At 32.6% G+C, this 20,077-nt stretch overlaps 1 protein-coding gene across 1 annotated transcript in view; it reads right to left on the bottom strand.

The window, feature by feature from the left end:
- LOC115877436 (neurotrimin-like) overlaps positions 1-20,077 on the bottom strand; it is a 211,076-nt gene that overhangs the window by 60,558 nt on the left and 130,441 nt on the right. The window contains exons 4-5 of the mRNA XM_030893590.1: positions 16,939-17,097; positions 6,846-6,974 (exon numbers count right to left, since the gene is read on the bottom strand). Of these exons, the coding sequence (XP_030749450.1) occupies positions 6,846-6,974; positions 16,939-17,097 (288 nt within the window). The remainder of the gene's footprint in view (positions 1-6,845; positions 6,975-16,938; positions 17,098-20,077) is intronic.

Genomic DNA, 20,077 nt, shown 5'->3' with positions numbered 1-20,077 from the left:
AAGTTGGATGCTGTGATGTTTTTGTATTATTAAGAATATCCTTTTTTTAGTATAATTTGATAAACAAGGCCAGTATATATTTTATAGTAATCCTAAATTTTATTAATTTGATTTTAAATAATCATTAGTGTGTTAAGAAATTAACTATTCTTAACATTTTACATTTAACTGGTTAAGTACTTGCCTTCAGCATTACTTTAACCCTTAATTTATAAAATTTAACGTTCTGTTACATTTTATATTTTTTTTAATACTTTATGTATTTGCCTTCAGCATTGCTTAAATTTCACTTGTATTTGATTATTAAAATAACCATGTTATATTCATTGATTATTCAGATTTAACATCTATTTATGTTAACCTTTTATAACATTACGATTTTTAACCTGTAAGGGCAATCTTGGGTACAGATTTTAATCTTTTTCCCCTTAACTATATATATATATAAACAAAAAGGTTCATGAATCTTCGTAATAAGTCAAGTCAAATTTAAATATCTATTATTCAATGTAACCAAGACCGTCTCTAAAAGTATTATTTTTATATTATAATTGTTTGAATAATATTTGAAAAGACATACATAATTTGATTTTAAACAAGTTTTAAGATAGAGTTTCTTAAATATAATTCTTGTATATTAATGTATATAACTGCTGTGCCGAATAGGTACCGAATAATTTCTATCAATAAATAAATCTTATTTTTTTGGGTATTTGGATTGTTTCATTGGTTGATCCAGTTTCTCAAAATATTTAATAGCTATACTAATTTTAGTTTCCATTCAATTAATACACTTGTACAAATTTTCTTATTTCAGTTTGTACTATCCTTTATAAAGTGCCAGCATATTTTTGAAATAAGTGGCGCCCTTTGGTATGCAGTGTAAAGTATAGTGGGGTATCATATTTTTAGTCAAGTGCAGAAGCAAAAGCGTGCTCCCACCGCCTCCGATATAAGAGTAGCCGTTCGCAATGTTTTGACTAAAATTTTCAATAAAAGAAAAGTTTTTGTCACAGGGTCGCCCTTCAAGAGCTATGCGTGATAGCCTGTTTTCTTCCATGAGCTTTACGTGTGCGAACCATTGTCTTTTTCTTTGCCTACCCCATCTCACTACGTCCTGTATTCCACATTGTTGTCTGATATTTGTGTTTCTAATTCTGTCTTTTCTAGTCTTCCCCATTATGGTTCTTAGGTTCTTCATTTCAGCAACTCTTAACATGCTTTTGGTCTTGTTTATTTCCTCTCGGATTTCTATGCCATATGTCATTATTGGTCTTATGCAGGTCTTATACATTTTAATTTTGCTGTCTGTTCGCATGAAGGGGTTTATCCACACTATTTGCATCAGACATCTTAACATGGCCGTTGCTTTGTTTATCTGGCTTCTCAGAAACCATGATTACTCGTTGAATTTGACACTTAATGACATATATTCGTATTTTTGTGTTTAGCAGTAATGTTTTATTTAAAGTGCTTCTCTAAAAATACACGTCTGATTTAGACAGCTTATTTTAGAGAGTTTTTTACAAAAAAAAATGATTAAAAGCCCGCATCTATAACACAAACCGTACATTTCTAATCCAAACCAACCCTTTTTTGTGCTCCCCAAACAAAGTCCTTTACAAACATACGGATTGTAGCGGCTTTTCATTTATTTTTCTTTGTTTGACGTCATAGCCATAGAGAGCTGAGTGGGATTACCACAGCGACAATTGTTTGGTATACTAGCGATACCTAAAATTAAATAAACGCTATATAAAATATTCACAAGTCAACATTTTTGTATCAGTACAATGCTATTTCAAATAAAATCATAATTAGCTACATCTGGTATTATTTTTTTATGTTACCAGAAGTACCATATTTTCGAAAATAAATGGCGTCAGAGGTGGCTTGGATATGAAGATCGCTGTCATTTTTTATGGAAAATTAAGTACCTATGTGAGATTACCGGGGAATTACCGGGGAATTTCGCTATTGGCTATCGGCGGAAAAATTCTTGCAAAAATAATGTCAAACCGCCTGCACCCACATATAGAAAAAATTCTTCCAGAATCGCAAACGGGTTTTCGTACCAACCGCGGCACCGTCGATTCCATATTTTCCATCCGTCAACTACAGGAAAAAGTAAAAGAGCAGCAGTCTAAACTTTATGTTGCATTCATCGATCTAACAAAAGCCTTCGACTCTGTGAACAGAGATGCGCTTTGGGCAATTATGGAAAAGTTCGGTGTACCCAACAAATTTCTTACAGTGTGTAAAAACCTCCATAACAACAACAAGTCAAGAGTGTCACATCATGGATCACTGAGCGACCCATTCCTAACAAATACAGGAGTTAGGCAGGGATGTGTCTTAGCGCCTCTCCTATTCAACATATTCATGGCAGCGCTCTCCATTATAGTGGACAACAAACTGCAGGAGAGAGGATTAGGCATTAGATACAGATATGACGGCGGTCTGTTCAACATAAAAAGACTCAGGGCAAAAACACGTACAAAATTTATCACAGAACTTCAATACGCTGACGACTGCGCTCTAGTTGCAAACACGGTACAACAATTACAAGAAATGTTGAACACATATACCTGGGCATACGAGGCTTTGGGCCTTAAGCTGAACATCGGCAAAACTAAAATCATGTGCACTCCCCCGGAAGATCACAACAATGCTATAAAAATCGGAGAAGAACTATTCGAATATGTGGCGGAATTCAATTACCTTGGCAGTTTGATTTCGGAAAAGGCCAATATTGACTCTGAAATTCAGCACAGGATTAGTAGCGCCTCAAGAGCATTCTGGAAATTAAAAGACAGGGTTTTCTACAATCATGACTTGAGTACAAAAACAAAACTTGCAGTATACCGAGCAATTATAATCCCCACCATGATATATGGGAGCGAAACCTGGGTGCCTTACCGCCGACACATGAACGCATTGAACAAGTTGCAACAGAGACACCTTAGACAACTCTTAAGAGTCCGGTGGTTCCATCATGTCTCAAACGTATCGGTCCTTGAAAAATCTAACTGCGAGAGTATTGAAGTCATGGTCACAAAATCCCGCTTAAGATGGGCTGGTCACGTATGCAGAATGCAAGAAAACCGCATACCAAAATCTCTGCTTTACGGTGAGCTTGTGGACGGTAAGAGGAGGCCGGGTGGACAACTGAAAAGATACAAGGACATTTTCCACGAAAATTTAAAGGGAATTAACATGCAGAATGAGTGGGAAAAAGCAGCTCACAATAGAACTCAATGGAGAAGGGTTGTAAACTCAGTTAACAGCGGCAACCAAAAAGTAGAGAGGCAACAAAGCAATGAGATTTTTGAATGTCCGAAGTGCGGTAGGCAGATAACATCACGTATCGGGCTTTTCAGTCACAGAAAAGCTCATGAAAGAAAACGCCTTGCGTGACCATTTTCTTTATGTGTGTCGAATACTCGTCAGCGAGTAACGGCTGTATGTATGTGAGATTGTGATACATGTCGTAATATTGCCACGGCTACTTTATTTACTTTGACTTTTGACAAGTGTCAAATATATAAATTTATCTGTTTTTTTTTGTTTCTTCTATGATTATTATAAAAATAAATTCTAATTAAATGAAGTTATTAGCAAGTTCCTTGAATAAAAGCTGAAAATGTGAAGTTCTAATTAGTTAATATTTAGTCTTTATTTTTTGTGATATTCTACATACGGTCCATAAACTGATATTGAGCCCCAAACTTAATCAACTATATCATTTTGTATCTCTCTAACGTAAGTGCAACAGTAAAAGAGGTTCACCTTCATCTCTTTTCTGTGAAATAATTAAGTGGAGACGATACAAGTTCCTAACTGCAATAAAAATCACAGTATAGTTAAACAAAACACAGGTTTAATCTCAAATTTGTCAAAGGAGTCTAAGAGTAGAACTAAAAAAGGTCAGATTAGAAAAGCTTTTTCCTCCCTAGAACAAGAGGAGTTAAAATAAGTTTCCTATATACCGGGTGCGTCTCAAAAGTTGCTCACCCCTATAACGTTTTTATTTTCTCAGATAAAAGAATGATATTTGGTATGTTAGTGTATGACATAAATTAGGATTGATTGACATATTCAATTGTTTTCGGTCACTTCCAGTTTTGCCGGAAATGACTAAAACTTTTGCTTTGTAAATGTCACCCTCGGTATTGTTTTACTTTATTCGATAGAAAATGACACTCTGAATATAGAATAGAATGACATATAAGAATAGAATGACATATTATAGGTCAACTTTTGACCTTTTCGCATATGGTTTATTAATTATATATTTAAGTTAACATGCGCTTCATAACGACAATTTGACTCGAAATACCAAGTGTGTGGTATCAAATTGTTCGTAAAGAAATGCTTTTTCCAAATATACTAATGAGCCACCCTCGTTCCTTTTGAAATACGACTTTTATACAAGTTCCATACGATTTGGACATCTTTTAACCGGTCAGGACAAGACACTAAAACATTAGACGATCAAATCTATTTTCCAAGGCACCTTGCTAAGAATTAGTGTTTTTAATGCAACCATGGCCGTCTAGATTAAAATTTAAAATACAATTTGTTTTTGAGCGAATATGTCAAAAGTTGACATATGATACGAGTATCATATGTCATTCCATTCAGAGTGTCATTTTCTATCGAATAAAGTAAAAAAAAATACCGAGGGTGCCATTTAAAAATCAAAATTGTAGTCATTTCCGGTGAAACAGGAAGTGACCGAAATCAATTGAATACGTCTATCAATCCTAATTTATGTTATTTACTAACATAACAAATCTCGTTTTTTTGTCTGAAAAAATAAAAAAGTTATAGAGGTGTGCTAATTTTCAGACGCACCCGATTATACGATTTATGGAAAATTTCGACAGAAAAATGAGCGGATGACGTCCATAACAACAATTCATTACATACCTCATACCCCAAACCTACACTGATAAACAAATAGACTTGAACAAAAGTCGTCATCGTTCTTGAAAAAAAAAATTAGTGACAAGAGAATTTATTTTAGCGTAAAAGAAAATATGTTGCCTGAAGAAAAAATCTCTTAACACAAGAAAACTGGTTCTCTTGAAAAATTCAAAAATTTCTCTTGAATCTATTTTCATTCAACCAAGTGCAAGTTACTTTGTTTTAAGATAATAAGAAAAATACGCTAGGGAGTACTTCATTCAAGAAACATGGCCATTTTTCCAATAGCTAAATACTCTTTTGATGAAAAATAATGACACGCAAAGACGATGACGAAGGACGGTATACATATACAATCATTCGGCAGTCCGATTTCATAGGTTGCACATCATAGTACGCACGGGTTTTGTTGGTTGGAATTTTTCACTTGGAATTTTGCATAATTTGCTTTTTAAACGCATATCGTATAACAAATTAGTGATCGTTATTAACATGCATTTGTCATTTTTTATGGACAAATTTTAGAATATATGGATTATTTAAAGGAGTTTCTGAAAAAATGGAAATTAGAGCATTTATTTGCTATATTTGAAGGTAAGAGACATTTACCTAATGCACCTGTTTAGATAATGCATGCGTGACTATAGATAGAATAAGAATATAAGTGTCAATTCTTTTATGCAAATAATTACAAAAATTTTAGAATTTCAAGTCGTCGTATTAAAAAATTCAAAATGTGACCAAAGCTTATAATTTTAATAATTTATTTGCTTTACTTTGATTAATCGTGATGTAACATTTTTTTGTAATTTGTAGAGTGATTAACAACACCAAAATATACCAAGAAGTGAAGAAGCAGAAATAACTACTATTGAGGAAAATAATATCACTTTACTTACTACAGACCAGGAAAACCTAAATTTATCAGAAAATAATATACCTCGTAATATGCCTGTATATGATGTATAGAGTTCTCTTAGATCAAAATAAATTTTAGTTGAGTCGATAGTATTCGCTATTGGTTTAAGAAAAGTGTCTCTTTAATCAAGAAATGTCCCTTTTCAATCAAGAATTTTTGCATGAATCAAAGAGACTATTGTTCTTGTAGCAAGAACTTCTTTGCATATTCATTTTGGGTCAAGAGTGAAATACTTTGGACAGATAGATTCTTCTATTCTCTAAAGTAATTTTTTAAAGCTTATGAAAAGATAGTTAATGCTTTGGGCAAAGAAACGTCGTTGTTGGCCCTATTGAAAAGCGCCAATCTTTTGGGTCAAAGTCATATTCATTTCGACTGAGAGATTCTTTTTTTCAGAGTATGATTTTGTGAATGTCAAATTGTAGTTGCTGTTCATTACGATTTTGCCTCATTCCATTATAAAAATGCACTTTGAGGACACTAACCGTAAGTACCCTAACTTAATAGTGTAAATAGCACAACAAATTACATTTGACAATGATAAATTCATAGGTTGACTGTCTACCTAATATACTATTAGTACTATCTAGTACTATCTACTATATTGACATTTGCCTGTTTTTTTTTCGTATATAGTTTTTTTTTTATAATATTTTTAAGTAATTGCCACTAAAATTTTAACCAATTGTGCCAACTTTTGTTACATGAATTTCTTTGCAAAATAATATTAACTGTTTATTTAATTAAAATGGCTAAAAGACAGCTCAATCACTGTCAAGGGTTTTGTAGTTGGACATACGATGGCTATGTGTTGGAAAGATTATAGTAAACAAGTTGCCTGAAAAACTCTGTATATAAATTATTTCGTGCCTTTAAGAAGAATTCGAATAAAAGTACGAAATCAATGGCACCTAACGGTCCGGTTAGTTTCTAAAATAGCCATCCTAAATCTATCGAAATAAATTTGAAACTATCCCAGTATATTTTACTTACTTACATTGAATAAGTAAAGATATCCTTTTGCTGACTGATGGGGGGATGCCGTTCGACGCAATGCAGAGATACGTCCCCATATGTTCCCGTTTCACTTTGGTCAAATTGAGAGTTTCTCCGGTTATATTGGACACTGGAAAAAAGAAACAGACGGAAATGTTTATTGCACTACATGGAGCTGTAAGAGATAAATTACAAAATCTCTTTTGTGGACTTAAAATAAGATATTGTACGTTAGTTCTCTATTATGGGGTAAGATGGAGATTGATTTAAATAGATTTTTGTTTTCACAAAAAGTTGTCATTGTTATTACTATACATAGCGGGTGCATCTTAAAAGTGGCTCACCCCTATAACTTTTTTATTTTTCCAGATAAAAAATCGAAATTTTGTATGTTAGTATATGACATAAATTAGGATTGATTGACGTATTCAATTATTTTCAGCCGCTTCCTGTTTCACCGGAAATGACTACAACGTTTGATTTTTAAACGGCAACCTCGGTGTTTTTTACTTTGCTCGATAGAAAATGACACTCTGAATACAATGACATATCATATGTCAACTTTTGACATTCTCGCTTAAAACAAAATTGTATACTTATTAGATTTCAATTTAGAGTGCCGTGGCTGTGTTGGTAAAACGCTAATTTTTAATCAAGGAGCCTTGGAAAAATAGATTTGATCGTCTAATATTTTTAGTGTCTTGTCCGGGCCGGTTAAAAGACGCCCAAATCGTATTTTTAATCATATCTCAATTTTTTTCAAACGGATCGAGGGTAGCTCATTGGCATATTTGGAAAAAGTATTTTTACGAATAATTTGGTACCACACACTTGGTATTTCAAGTCAAATTGTTATTATGAATCGCATGTTGCGATTTCAAATAAACCATATTCGAAAATGTCAAAAGTTGACATATGATATGTCATTCTATTCATAATGTAATTCTCTATCGAATAAAGTAAAAAAATACAGAGGGTATCATTTAAAAATCAAAAGTTGTAGTCATTTCCGGTGAAACAGGAAGCGGCCATAAACAATTGAATACGTCAATCAATCCTAATTTATGTCACATACCAAATCTCGTTTTTTATCTGAAAAAATAGCAAAGTTATAGGGGTGAGCCATTTTTGAAACGCACCCGGTATAATATTTTTCCAAAATATATTTTTTCTTCAAATTTTGCACTACACCACTTAAAATAACTTTTACTCAATATAAGAATATATATAAATTACAACATATTTAAAATCAATTGGCAGTAAGAGCCTTTCAAAAATAAAGGGGTACAGAGTCTAAACATATTTACACCAAATCTATCAACTTCCTTTTTTAGCTTCGAAACCAGAGACCTCATTACCGTGGGTACCTGCTAAACTAACAAAAACTCTTCAGTTTTGAATGTAATAAATGTGGCATGTTTTGAATGTATTAAACTGTAAACCTTATTACCCCTGTTATTACTTATTTTTTTATTAAAGTTCAGGACATCATAGTTGGATTGTTTGTAATAGCACAGATTAGGTATCCTATAAGTATACAGATAACAATCTCGTCCCTAATTCGTGGTACGAAAATTGTTTTTTATGACGATGTGCAAACGAGTAAAATTTCCTGTGCGCAAAAATAAACTGGCGTAAAATAACAATAAACAGCGTAAGAGAGAGATATCGCTAAACCGAATAGCGTGCATGGACGTTAATAAGGCCAGGTGTTATTTCTTTTACGTAAGGTGGTATTAACTCTCTTCATTTATAGTTATCGGATCGAAAAGAATTCTGTTCGCGTCGCGTCCGCTATTTAAACTTAACCTAACTTTGAATTTAAAACTTTGAAATTGTTTTGTATACTAGGTATATTAAAACTAAAGGGCTAAAGTGCTTATTTCCAGTGCTTTATTGTTCAACGTCTGCCAGTGGGTTTAGGGCAACAAGCAACAAATTCTCTTAGAAGGGCTAAGTCGTCATCTGCTGAAAACCTCTTTATAGGTTCTTTAATATTGGTTCTACGATCGACCGATCTACCTGTGCTTACGTATGGCTTAGAGACTATGGCAGTTACTCGAAAAACAGCAGAACAACTACGAGTAGCACAAAGAGCCATGGAAAGAATCATGTTGGGAGTCACCATTAGGGAAAAAATACGGAATACCCACATACGTCAAAAAACAAAATTAATAGATGTCGTTAAAAGAGTGGCAAGTCTGAAGTGGCAATGGATAGGACATGTGGCAAGACAGGATCTAGACCGATGGCCCCAAAAAATAATCCTATGGAGACCTAGGGGAACAACAAGAAGTGTGGACCGACCAAAAAAGAGATGTGTCGATGACGTCAGGGCAGTGGCGGGAAGACAATGGATAAGATTGGCTAGACATCGCGAAGCATGGAAAAACCTAGAAGAGGCCTATATCCAACACTGGATGGAACCAGGCTGAGAAAGAAGAAGAAAGAAGAATATTGGAAAAAGTGGAATCCATATTGTGGGCCATATTTATTTAATTAAAACTAATCCCAGCTACTTAAATATCAAATTACCTAATAAAACTAAAGTAATAATTCAAAACAATTCAAATATAACCTAAAATAAAAGATCTCGCCAGACCGGCCCCGATTGTCAAATACCCGTACATGCCCATTTAAGCAATTTTTAAACGTTATTTCGAAATAGCGCTTGGTGTAATTGATCCGCAAATTACGTCAGGCGGTAACGTTATTAGCTGGTGTTGTTGCGTTAAAAATTGACTCGCACATATCGTAACTATGATAAGGTACGCGTAAATACTGCATGACGCTATTCGGTTTTCCGATATCTCTCTAAAAACTGTGCCGGTCAGGCGCTGTGCACAATTTTAGACGCCATAAGTGGGCGTGCTATGTGCGCAAACTAGTTATCTAACTAGTGTCCGATTCCGAAAATTGGAACCACGAAAAACAATAAAGAAAAAACAAAGTTTATAATCTGTATAATCTGTGGTAATAGTAATCATCAAGGTTTTCTCTGCCTTACCCTTTTACTTGAGAATTCCACTTCATTCATTTGATTTAACAAAACATATTTACAAATTTACCGTTTGATTTACATAATCTATTGTCAAATTTCCCAAATATTTCTTCTGTCGAGCGCCTCCGAGGTAAGTCACAATAAAAATATTTTTAATACAACGTAGGTTCCTTTATTTCATTTAAATTGCTTGTTATACAGTTGGCCAAAATATTACCTCTTCAACTTCGTTAAACGACCCTGGGTTTTTATACTACAAGGTGTAGCAATTAAATCAGGAATTTTATACCATATATGACAGATAGTAACTTTTTTATTATGAATTTTATAAGATGATTTTATAAAATAATTTTCACAAAATATTTTGGACGGATTTTTTAGTATTACAGTTTTACCAATTATCTTTAAAAATTTTCTCCAACCACCTCTTCTCCTCTTTTTAAATCTGCACTCCCCCTATATCGACTCCCCTCCATCCACCCCCCAACTTTCCATTTGCCAGCCTTTAGATCCCGATCCAATCGCCTTAAAACGTTCCCGAAACATCCGGAAACAAAATTTAATCACACACTCACAAGCTCATCGGGCATATCGGCCCCCAATAGGTACTTCGTTCCGTTCCCACATGTATACACTCTACCGCAAAATTGATTTCCAAGGGCTTTGGCTGAGGCTTTCCATTAACATATTCGCCCGTTTGGCCGCCGGCAAAGAAGTGTTTCAATATGGGGATTCCCCCAATTTAAAAGGTTTCATTGCGGTATCGAAATGGAGACCTCTAGCACTTATTTTCCTTTGTTTTCTGTCGTTTTTGTTCTAGCTTTAATGCGGGAATAGACTGTTTATTGCACAAGTAGTAAAGTAAAGGCAGTTTCTCTATATTTTTCTGTTTAAATTTATATTTTATATACACACCTGACATCTGCAGGGTTGTTCACCACATACGACACGGAGTATTGTAGCTAAACGATTAGATTTTTACAAATTGTAAGTTTTGGGTTTTTTGAAGGACTATTAGAGCTACAATTTAAAAATATTTTTACAAGATACATTTTTATATTAAGGTTAAAGTTAATATTAACTTAGCACAACCATCGATTTAACATACTTAGCGAAGAGCGGCAAATTTTTCGTTTTCACGGCAAATTTACGGCAATTATTCCACATAGTTTCATACATTTTCTTTAAAGTGCTTGTGCTAACTTAAAACATGTGAAAATTAAAGGTTATGATGTAGATGTTTGACTTTCAAAATAAAAATTTCTTTATATTCTCGTATTACTTTATTAAAGTGAAAGACCTACAAAAAATAAATAAATAAAAAGGTATGTTCTCTTTTTTCCTGACGAAGCCATCTAAGTTAAGTTAGGGTCGAAATAAATATATACCTTAGTTTGATTAGGTTAGGAAGGGTCTATGGGAAAAAAGGCAGGAAAATACTCGGAAAAATATAAAGATGGGTAAATAAAATAAAGAAGTTTATCGGAAAACGATAGCATTATCTAACTGAATGTTTCTATTTACTTTAAACAGAATTTCAAAGAATTTTCTATTATAAAGGATGATCTCATTAAAAAACATGTGCCTGCCAAAACCTTACTGCCAGTTCGCCTTAAAAAGGATATAATGCCGCGTGATCGAATAAAAACGGCGTCAGCGATGGGTATGAAATGAAGATCGCTGAATTTTATATGTAAAACTAGCGTGTACCAGCGACTTCGTTCGCGTCGAATTAATCATTTGTAATGGTGATGATAAAGCAAAGAAAGAATTTCCATTAACATACAAACTGGATAAAATTTTCTCACATTTATGTCAGCAGGAGAAAAAAACAATATGGCTGTATTATTATATAACTTGGTAATATTTGAGGGGTAGTTTCATCTCGTTGGAATATGACTTTCGAAAAATCCGTTTGCGAAAAATAAGCTTTTTACATCAAGCAGTTTAAGCAGAATCGTAGTTAAGAAATTACCCAACTTTTTGGAAGACCCTGTATGATTTTTTAAAAAATTTCAAAATATGTAAAAAAAACAAATAAATTATGCTTGTCCAAGCGTTTTCCCAAAAGACTAACCGTTTTTTAAATAACAAATATTGTAACATTTGAGGGGCGTTTTCACCCTCTTGGAATTTGGGATTCGAGAAACTCCTCCTTATCGAACCTCTACACCCCACAGTCAATCCGTTTGCCAAAAATCAGCTTTAAACGTCAAGCAGTTTAAGCAGAATCGTGATTGATTATTAAAGTCATATTTTATGAAACACCCTGTATAAATTTATAAAAAATCTTAAAATATGTAAAACAACAAAAATAAAATATACGTGCTTAAGAGTTTTTGCGAAAAACTCACCGGTTTTTAAATAAAATATATTTTAATATTTGAGGGATAGTTTCACCCCCTTAGAATTCGACTTTCGAAAAATTCCTTCTTATCGAACCTCTACACCCTAAAGTCAATCTGTTTTTCAAAACTCAGCTTTATACGTCAAGCGCTTTAAGCAGGATCGTGATTAATCAATGACCAGATTTTTCGAAACACCCTGTATACATTTTTAAAAAATCTTAAAATATGTAAAAAACAAAATAAAATATACGTGTTTAAGCGTTTTTTCGGAAACTTGACCGTTTTTTAAATAAAAAATATTGTAATATTTGAGGGGCGGTTTCACCCTCTTGGAACTGGAATTTCGAAAAATCCCTTCTTATCGAACCTCTACACCCTAGAATCAACCTGTATAAAATTGAGCTTCTTACGTTGAGTAGTTTAAGCAGGATCGTGATTAATCAGTATGTCAGTCACTTAAGGATTTTATATATTAGTATAGATTATATTGGAAATGTCATCGATCGTCATTTCCAAGCCAACTGGATGCCATTTTTTTTCGATCATACGGTATATAGAGGATATAATATATGAGGCACCTCTTAATATTAGTATTGAAAGCTCAAACTCAAACTTTACAAGATTTTTTTTTTCATCATCCTGATAGGTATTTTCACGGTAACTAAAAAGAAAAAAAAATATTTTTTTGGTACACCCTAAGTCCACGGAATATTGGGACACTCTGTATATACAAAAAACATATTAAACTAAAAAGTAGTATGTTCTAATCGTAAAAAAACATTATTTTCTGTCCGATATAATACACCTAGAATTCTATTGATTCACCGGTATATTTCGATTAACAATCCCAATTCAATCCAGCACAACTGATTTCGGGAATCAATCATAACCGCAGCCCATTCAAACTCATCTCGTCCCACTATATATAAATAGGAAGTTCGGCAGTCCATTAACGGCTGAATAGCAAGAAACTTAAAATTCTATTTGGAACATGAATCATATTTACACAAACACCAAAGCAGCGTCGCTCTGTTTCAGGACTGGGAAGAGAGAATATTGGAATTTTGATGTGCGGGCTTGTTCTATTGGCAATATCGCTGTGAATACGCGTCTGCAACTGTACGATTGGATAGTTTTTGCACGGCAGTCTCGCCGATGTTTGGTTCGTAGTAATGCAGCCGCTCTGTGGGGAGTACAATGGATGTAAATGTTCGTCTTTCTATTGTAAGGAGGAAATGAAACGGTTTATTAAAGTTTTGTGAAGAATTTAATGGAATGCGATTTATCGTGTTTCTCCCATCTGAAGAAATATAGAAAATATAAGTATAATAAATAGTTCAGTGTTGGTTCCCAGAAATAATTGCAAGTATTTTAACTGGTAGTATATGCAGTTCAACCCCAGAAACACGCCTATGAGGTTTTTTTCGCAAAAAATTTTTTTTTTGATAATTCGAAATGTTTTGGATTTTTTTTATAGTTTTTAGTTAAAAAACATAATTTCTTGATAATATGGCAACATAGGTATTAGATCAGATTTACAAGAAAGAAAATCCAGAAAAGATCCAGTGGTTCTTAAAATTTTAGCAAAAAATATTTTTTTTTGTATATTTTCAAAGTAAAATAACTCCGTTAATTTGGACTTGTTTGAAAAACGATAAAGAGAAAATATATGTTTCTTTTATGGAGATCTACCCTCCCTTAAAATACTTGTACTTATTTCTGGGACACCCTGTATATTAGCCGGTTTAAACGTTTTTTTCTGCGTTGTTCGATCCCAATTTCCAGCCTGTTCTATTCGTACAATCCTCTGTTGACAGGTTTCTTTCACTCATCGCTTTGTGTACGCTTTTTTGACATTCTAGTTTCGGTCTTTCCTGTTTTCTTCTGCCCTTTGGTTCCCAATTGATTATTTTCTTGTACCATCTTGTATTCTGCATTCGCTCTATATGTCCGTACCAGGTCAGCTGCTTTCTCTCTATATCCTGTGTTATCGTACCATATATACCCATTTGTTGTTTTATGGTATAAGTTTTTATTCGTTGTTCCACATACTTTAGGCTACTTAAAGGAATTACTGAACGCAAATGGTCTCGACAACAAAACTGTGAGTGAATATATTGAGCTTACATCGTTATGTATGAAACAAAATTGTTTTCAATTTAATAACAACTTTTTTGAACAGCGAGAAGGTACAGCAATGGGTAATCCATTGTCTCCATTTTTGGCTAATTTATTCATGAGCAGGTTTGAAGTGGAGGCTAAGAATCAGTTTGAGTATTTTCCAAGAGTATGGTTTAGGTATGTGGATGATATTTTTGCTGTTTTTGACACACATTCAGACACCATAGATAATTTTATTTTTAAGTTAAATAATCGTTTTCCTTCCATTAAATTTACGCATGAAATTGAGAACAACGACAGATTACCATTTCTAGATGTATTAGTTATTAGAAATACTAATAATTGCCTGGAATTTGATATCTATAGGAAAAAAGTACGACCACACGCATATACATTCCTAATGAATCACATCATAGTGTTGAACATAAAATGGCTAGTTTAAATTTCTTAGTTCATAGATTACTTAGTTTCCCACTTTCCAACGAAAGATATGAAATAGAAAGAGATTACATTAGGAATGTAGCTGAATGTAATGGATATTCTCCTTCACTAGTTGATAAATTAATTAGAAAACGTAGGTATAGGTTAATGATTTCTGAAAATTCGACTTTTCAAGTGGAGAAAGATACGTCTAAATATTTTTCGATACCGTTTGATAGAGAGTTAGCCCGTGGTCTAAAAGGAATTTTTAAGAATGTCAATTATAAACTTGTGTATAGTGCTAATAATAAATTACAACAATTATTAGGTAATCCAAAAGATAAAACACCTCCACTGGAAAGGTCGGGTATTTATGAAATTTCTTGTAAAGATTGTAATCAGAAATATGTTGGGCAAACTAGAAGATCAATATTAACTAGATTTAAAGAACATTTAGCTCAAATAAGATATGGTAGACCGGATAAATCTTGCGTTGCCGAACATATTGTTGATAATGAACATTGTATAGATCTTAATAATTTAAAATTAATTAAACAAGTCTCAAATTACAGGCAATTAGATGCATATGAAAGCATCAGAATTATTAAATGTAAAGATAGTATGAACAGAGTCAACGGTCCAATTCCTTCAAGTTCTTTGTTCCTACTACTCTAGTGGCGGAATATCAACTTTAATAAAACTAGGATAAACTGAATTGGCTTTGCATGATTTAAGAAACCAAATATCTGCTCCTAATAACTTAATCTTAGTACTAAACTTACGATAACTGGGCGAGTATATAAACGCTCAACTTGTAGATTGTACTTTAGTTTATAATCATCTGCTGATGATGCTAACATGGTTAGCGAAACGCGCGTCCAGTGTAAAAGTAAAAGTGTTTTGGTGTATTGTGGTGACTTAGTGTTTTTATTTTGCTGTGTAACACCAAAGGTTCCAACCCTCAACTGTAATATTCGTTGTTGTCTCGAAATTCCCATTGATCTTCTCAGTTATTCTCCATATTTTTGCTCCATATAGATGGTTGCTCTTTATCATGGTTTGGTTCGGTTAACTTTTAATTTTTAAATGACACCCTCGGTATTTTTTACTTTATTCGATAGAAATTAACTGTGTGGTATCAAATTATTCGTAAAAAAATGCTTTTCCCAAATGTGCTAACGAATCACCCTCGTTTCATTTGAAAAAATTGAGATATGATTAAAAATACGATTTGAGCATTTTCTAACTGGCCGGGACATGATATTAAAAACATTAGACGATAAAATATATTTTTCCAAGGCTCCTTGATTAAGAATTACTGTCTTTAACATAGCCATGGCACTCTAGATTGAATTTTAAAATACGATCTTTTATTAAGCAAGAATGTCAAAAGTTGACATATGATATGATTCTATTCAGAATGTGATTTTTTATCGAATAAAGTAAAAAAATACCGAGGATGCCATTTAAAAATCAAAAGTTGTAGTCATTTCCGGTGAAACAGGAAGTGACCAAAATCTAATTTATGTCATATACTAACGTATAAAATCTCGTTTTTTTATCTGAAAAATTAAAAAAGTTATAGGGGTGAGCCACTTTTGAGACGCACCCGGTATATATTAAATTTTCTTCGCTTTGTTATTGATTGCTCCATAAGATTGGATTTAGACATCCGATTATTTTTTTTGCGTTGATAATCCTTTTCTCTATTTCTCTGCCATCAGTTCCGGTGTTATCAAAGTAATTCCCAAGTATTCATATTCTTACACTGAATAATTTATTGACCGTTGTCCAAGTTCAAATTTCCTTCTTGTGCGTCTATACATAGATATTTTGTATTGTCTATGTTAACTGTCAAGCATGTCTCAATTTTACACTTTATATGGGTCTTGATATGAGACACATTTTTTTGCATACTGACTTTTTTAGTGGTACTTTTGATATATTTTGACTTTTACATTAGTTTCGTTACCACCAAATACCTTTTATAGAATAAATACTTTTTTATTTAAATAGTTGTAACTAAGAAAAGAATAACCTTGTATATTTTACCTAATAATCGACCGTTCCCATACACATCAAGAACCCTGTATGTGAAATTATATAGAGAATATCATCCATTATTGCTAAATCAACATTTTTTTCGATCATACGGTACTTTACTTTTATATTATAAAATATTTCTTTTAGAAAAATGTCTTTACCTTCTGTGTCGTTGGGTAACTTTATCAGTTCACCATCTTCTCTCTTCCACGTGATGGTGGGTTCTGGCGACCCAGTGGCGGCGCATCTCAGACTGACGTCAGAATTCTCGTCGATCACCATGTCCGCGCTGGTGGGGTAGTCCAAGATGTCCGGCGGCACTGAAATGGGGAGTTCTAAATTTCAATATTGATATTGTACAACTGGCAGATAAAGAAATATGTTCATTTTTATATCTACAGGGTGGCGCACCTCATTCCCCTCGGTTGATTATACAAAAACGGAAAGATGTAGAAACAAAATATTTAGTAGTGTATATGTGGGGAGGCAATGTGCACAATTTAAAATTATTTTGAAATATACAGGGTGCCTCAGAACTAAGATCCATACCAAAGTTTTATTTTTTTTTATGGAACGCTCGGTATTTTATTTCATTTCTGGATTCTTGGACCCAAAAAAAGCCATTTATTATAGAGGTTAAACATGCTTAAAATCTTTGGTTTTCGAGATATTTAAAGATATTTAAATATGCATGCTACAAAAGAATGGATTATTAACACCCCATACATTACTTTTCAGAATTAATTCTTGTGCTGAGTTTAAAGGCAAAGAAATAAACTTTACCGAAAAATATTATTGCTTCCTTAAATTATACAGGGGTACCAAAAATTGGTGATCTATTTAAAGGATTTATTTTACATAAAAACTTTGTTATTTCAAAAGCAACACCCTGTATTGTTTTAAATAAATCGAAGCAGATTCAAATGCTCTTTCAAACTATATTAGGGTTTCCTATACCTATCTGTCTCAGATTTTAAATAAAAAGCGATTTTTAAATAAAATGGCAATCAAGATGGCTGGTATCGCCATGGCAATTTTCTAGTGACAGTTAGTAACTATTTTCAAAATCGACATTAGTTTATAGATTTTATTTAAATCTATACTAGTTTACTTTTATTTAATTGACCTACAATAGTTTAATAAATATTATTTATTAATATGTATTTATTATTCTATCAAGAAAAATGAAGAAGTAGTTTTTTGTTTAATTTTACGATAATTTGTAGATATATGAATTTTTTATAAAAGAGCCAATTACGGCAAATTCAATTTCTCCACTTCCAACGACAGGTTTCTGCCTAATAGGTTTTTTAATAAACTACAATAATACCAATTCTGCGAAATAGGAAATAGGACAAGTAATTTTTCAAAGGAAAGCTTATCAGGAAGATTCCTATTTGGATATCTTTGAGCATTAGCTCTTGAGACCAAAAAATAATTTTCCTCACAAAACTAAATCACTAGTAACATATCCATTCGTTTCACCAGCAGATACATATGGGTTTATTTTTCTTCATAAAATAAAGAATACTTACTTATTAAAATATTGTGGGTAAATTTTAGTAAACTGTTTAAATAATAATGTCCATACACTAATGTCGATTTTGAAAATAGTTACTAACTGTCACTAGAAATTTGCCATGGCGATACCAACCATCTTGATTGCCATTCTATTTAAAAATCGCTTTTTATTTAAAATCTTAGATAAATAGGTATAGGAAACCCTAATATAGTTTGAAAGAGCATTTGAATCTGCTTCAATTTATTTAAAAAAATACAGGGTGTTGCATTTGAAATAACAAAGTTTTTATGTAAAATAAATCCGCAAAATAAAAACACTAAATCACCACAATACACCAAAACACTTTTACTTTTACACTGTTCATAATCATCAGTTGATGATGCTAACATGGTTAGCGAAACGCGCGTCCAGTGTAAAAGTAAAAGTGCTTTGGTGTATTGTGGTGATTTAGTGTTTTTATTTTGCTGAGTAACACCAAAGTTCCAACCCTCAACTGTAATAAAATAAATCCGTAAAATAGATCACTAATTTTTGGTACCCCTGTATAAATTTAAGGAAACAATAACATTTTTCAGTAAAGTTTATTTCTCTACCTTTAAACTCAGCACAGGAATTAATTCTGAAAAGTAATGTACAGGGTGTTGATAATCAATTCTCTTGTACCATGCATATTTAAATATCTTTAAATATCTCAAAAACCAATGATTTTAAACATATTTAACCCTTCTAATAAATGCCCTTTTTTGGGCCCAAGAATCCAAAAATGAAATAAAATACCGGGTGTTCCATAAGAAAAAATATAACGTTCTGAGACACCCTGTATATTTCAAAATAATTTTAAATTGTGCACATTGCCTCCCCACATATACCCATAAAATATTTTGTTTCTACATCTTTCCGTTTTCGTATAATCAACCGAGGCGAATGAGGTGCGCCACCCTGTATATGTGTTTGATTTTGTTAGTATTTATTTTTTGTTTCCTTTGTTTACGATTTTGTGTAAGGTTAACTTATTCTTGGTCTTTGGTCTGCTGTTAATAATACAATTTAATTAGAATTTAGGATAATCTTTACTAGTATTCCGACGTTTCGAAATTCCGACGTTTTCCGAACTTATTTACTTAAAGAGAAAACTATCTCAGACATTGTATATTTTAAATGTAAACTGATTTCTGAATATCAATATTGATATTGTACAACTTGGCGACTTGAAGGGGAGTTATTAATTATTCTTGCGTGTTTGTTTCCATTAGTATTGTGTATTGTTTGGGTTCGGTAATATGTATTGAGCGTTTATTTGTATTTAACTTTGATAATAATGTTGGCATGCATTAATGATATCCGTGTGTATCTTTGCCCGATTTTGATGGAATGTTTTACCAAATATTCAAGGTAAACTTCGGAAAAAGAAATTAATACAAAGAAAGAATTATTTTACTTTATTTATTATATTTACTACATCAAGAAACATATACGCTTTAAAACTAAATATTAAATAGCTTAAAAACAATTTATTTTAGGTAAAAAGTATCGAATTGAAAAGTGAGTTTCCATTTGAAAAAAAATATATTTTTGAGAATTTTTAATCGTTCAATTCCATGGCAGCTACCGCCATTATTATATGATATTTGAACAATTAATTTTTGAAATAGATACCCACATATCTTCTCTTTATGGTACAGTGGCTGTGGCAATCACTAAATTTGATTTATAGGCTACAGAAATTATTTTCAGGCTATAGAAAGGCAGCTTTTTGTCCAAACATTTTAATTTTTTTT

The sequence above is a fragment of the Sitophilus oryzae genome, unplaced genomic scaffold (assembly GCF_002938485.1).
Source record: "Sitophilus oryzae breed Bouriz unplaced genomic scaffold, Soryzae_2.0 scaffold_1492_pilon_pilon, whole genome shotgun sequence".
NCBI lineage: Eukaryota > Metazoa > Arthropoda > Insecta > Coleoptera > Curculionidae > Sitophilus > Sitophilus oryzae.
This window is presented reverse-complemented; position numbering and strand designations above follow the sequence as displayed.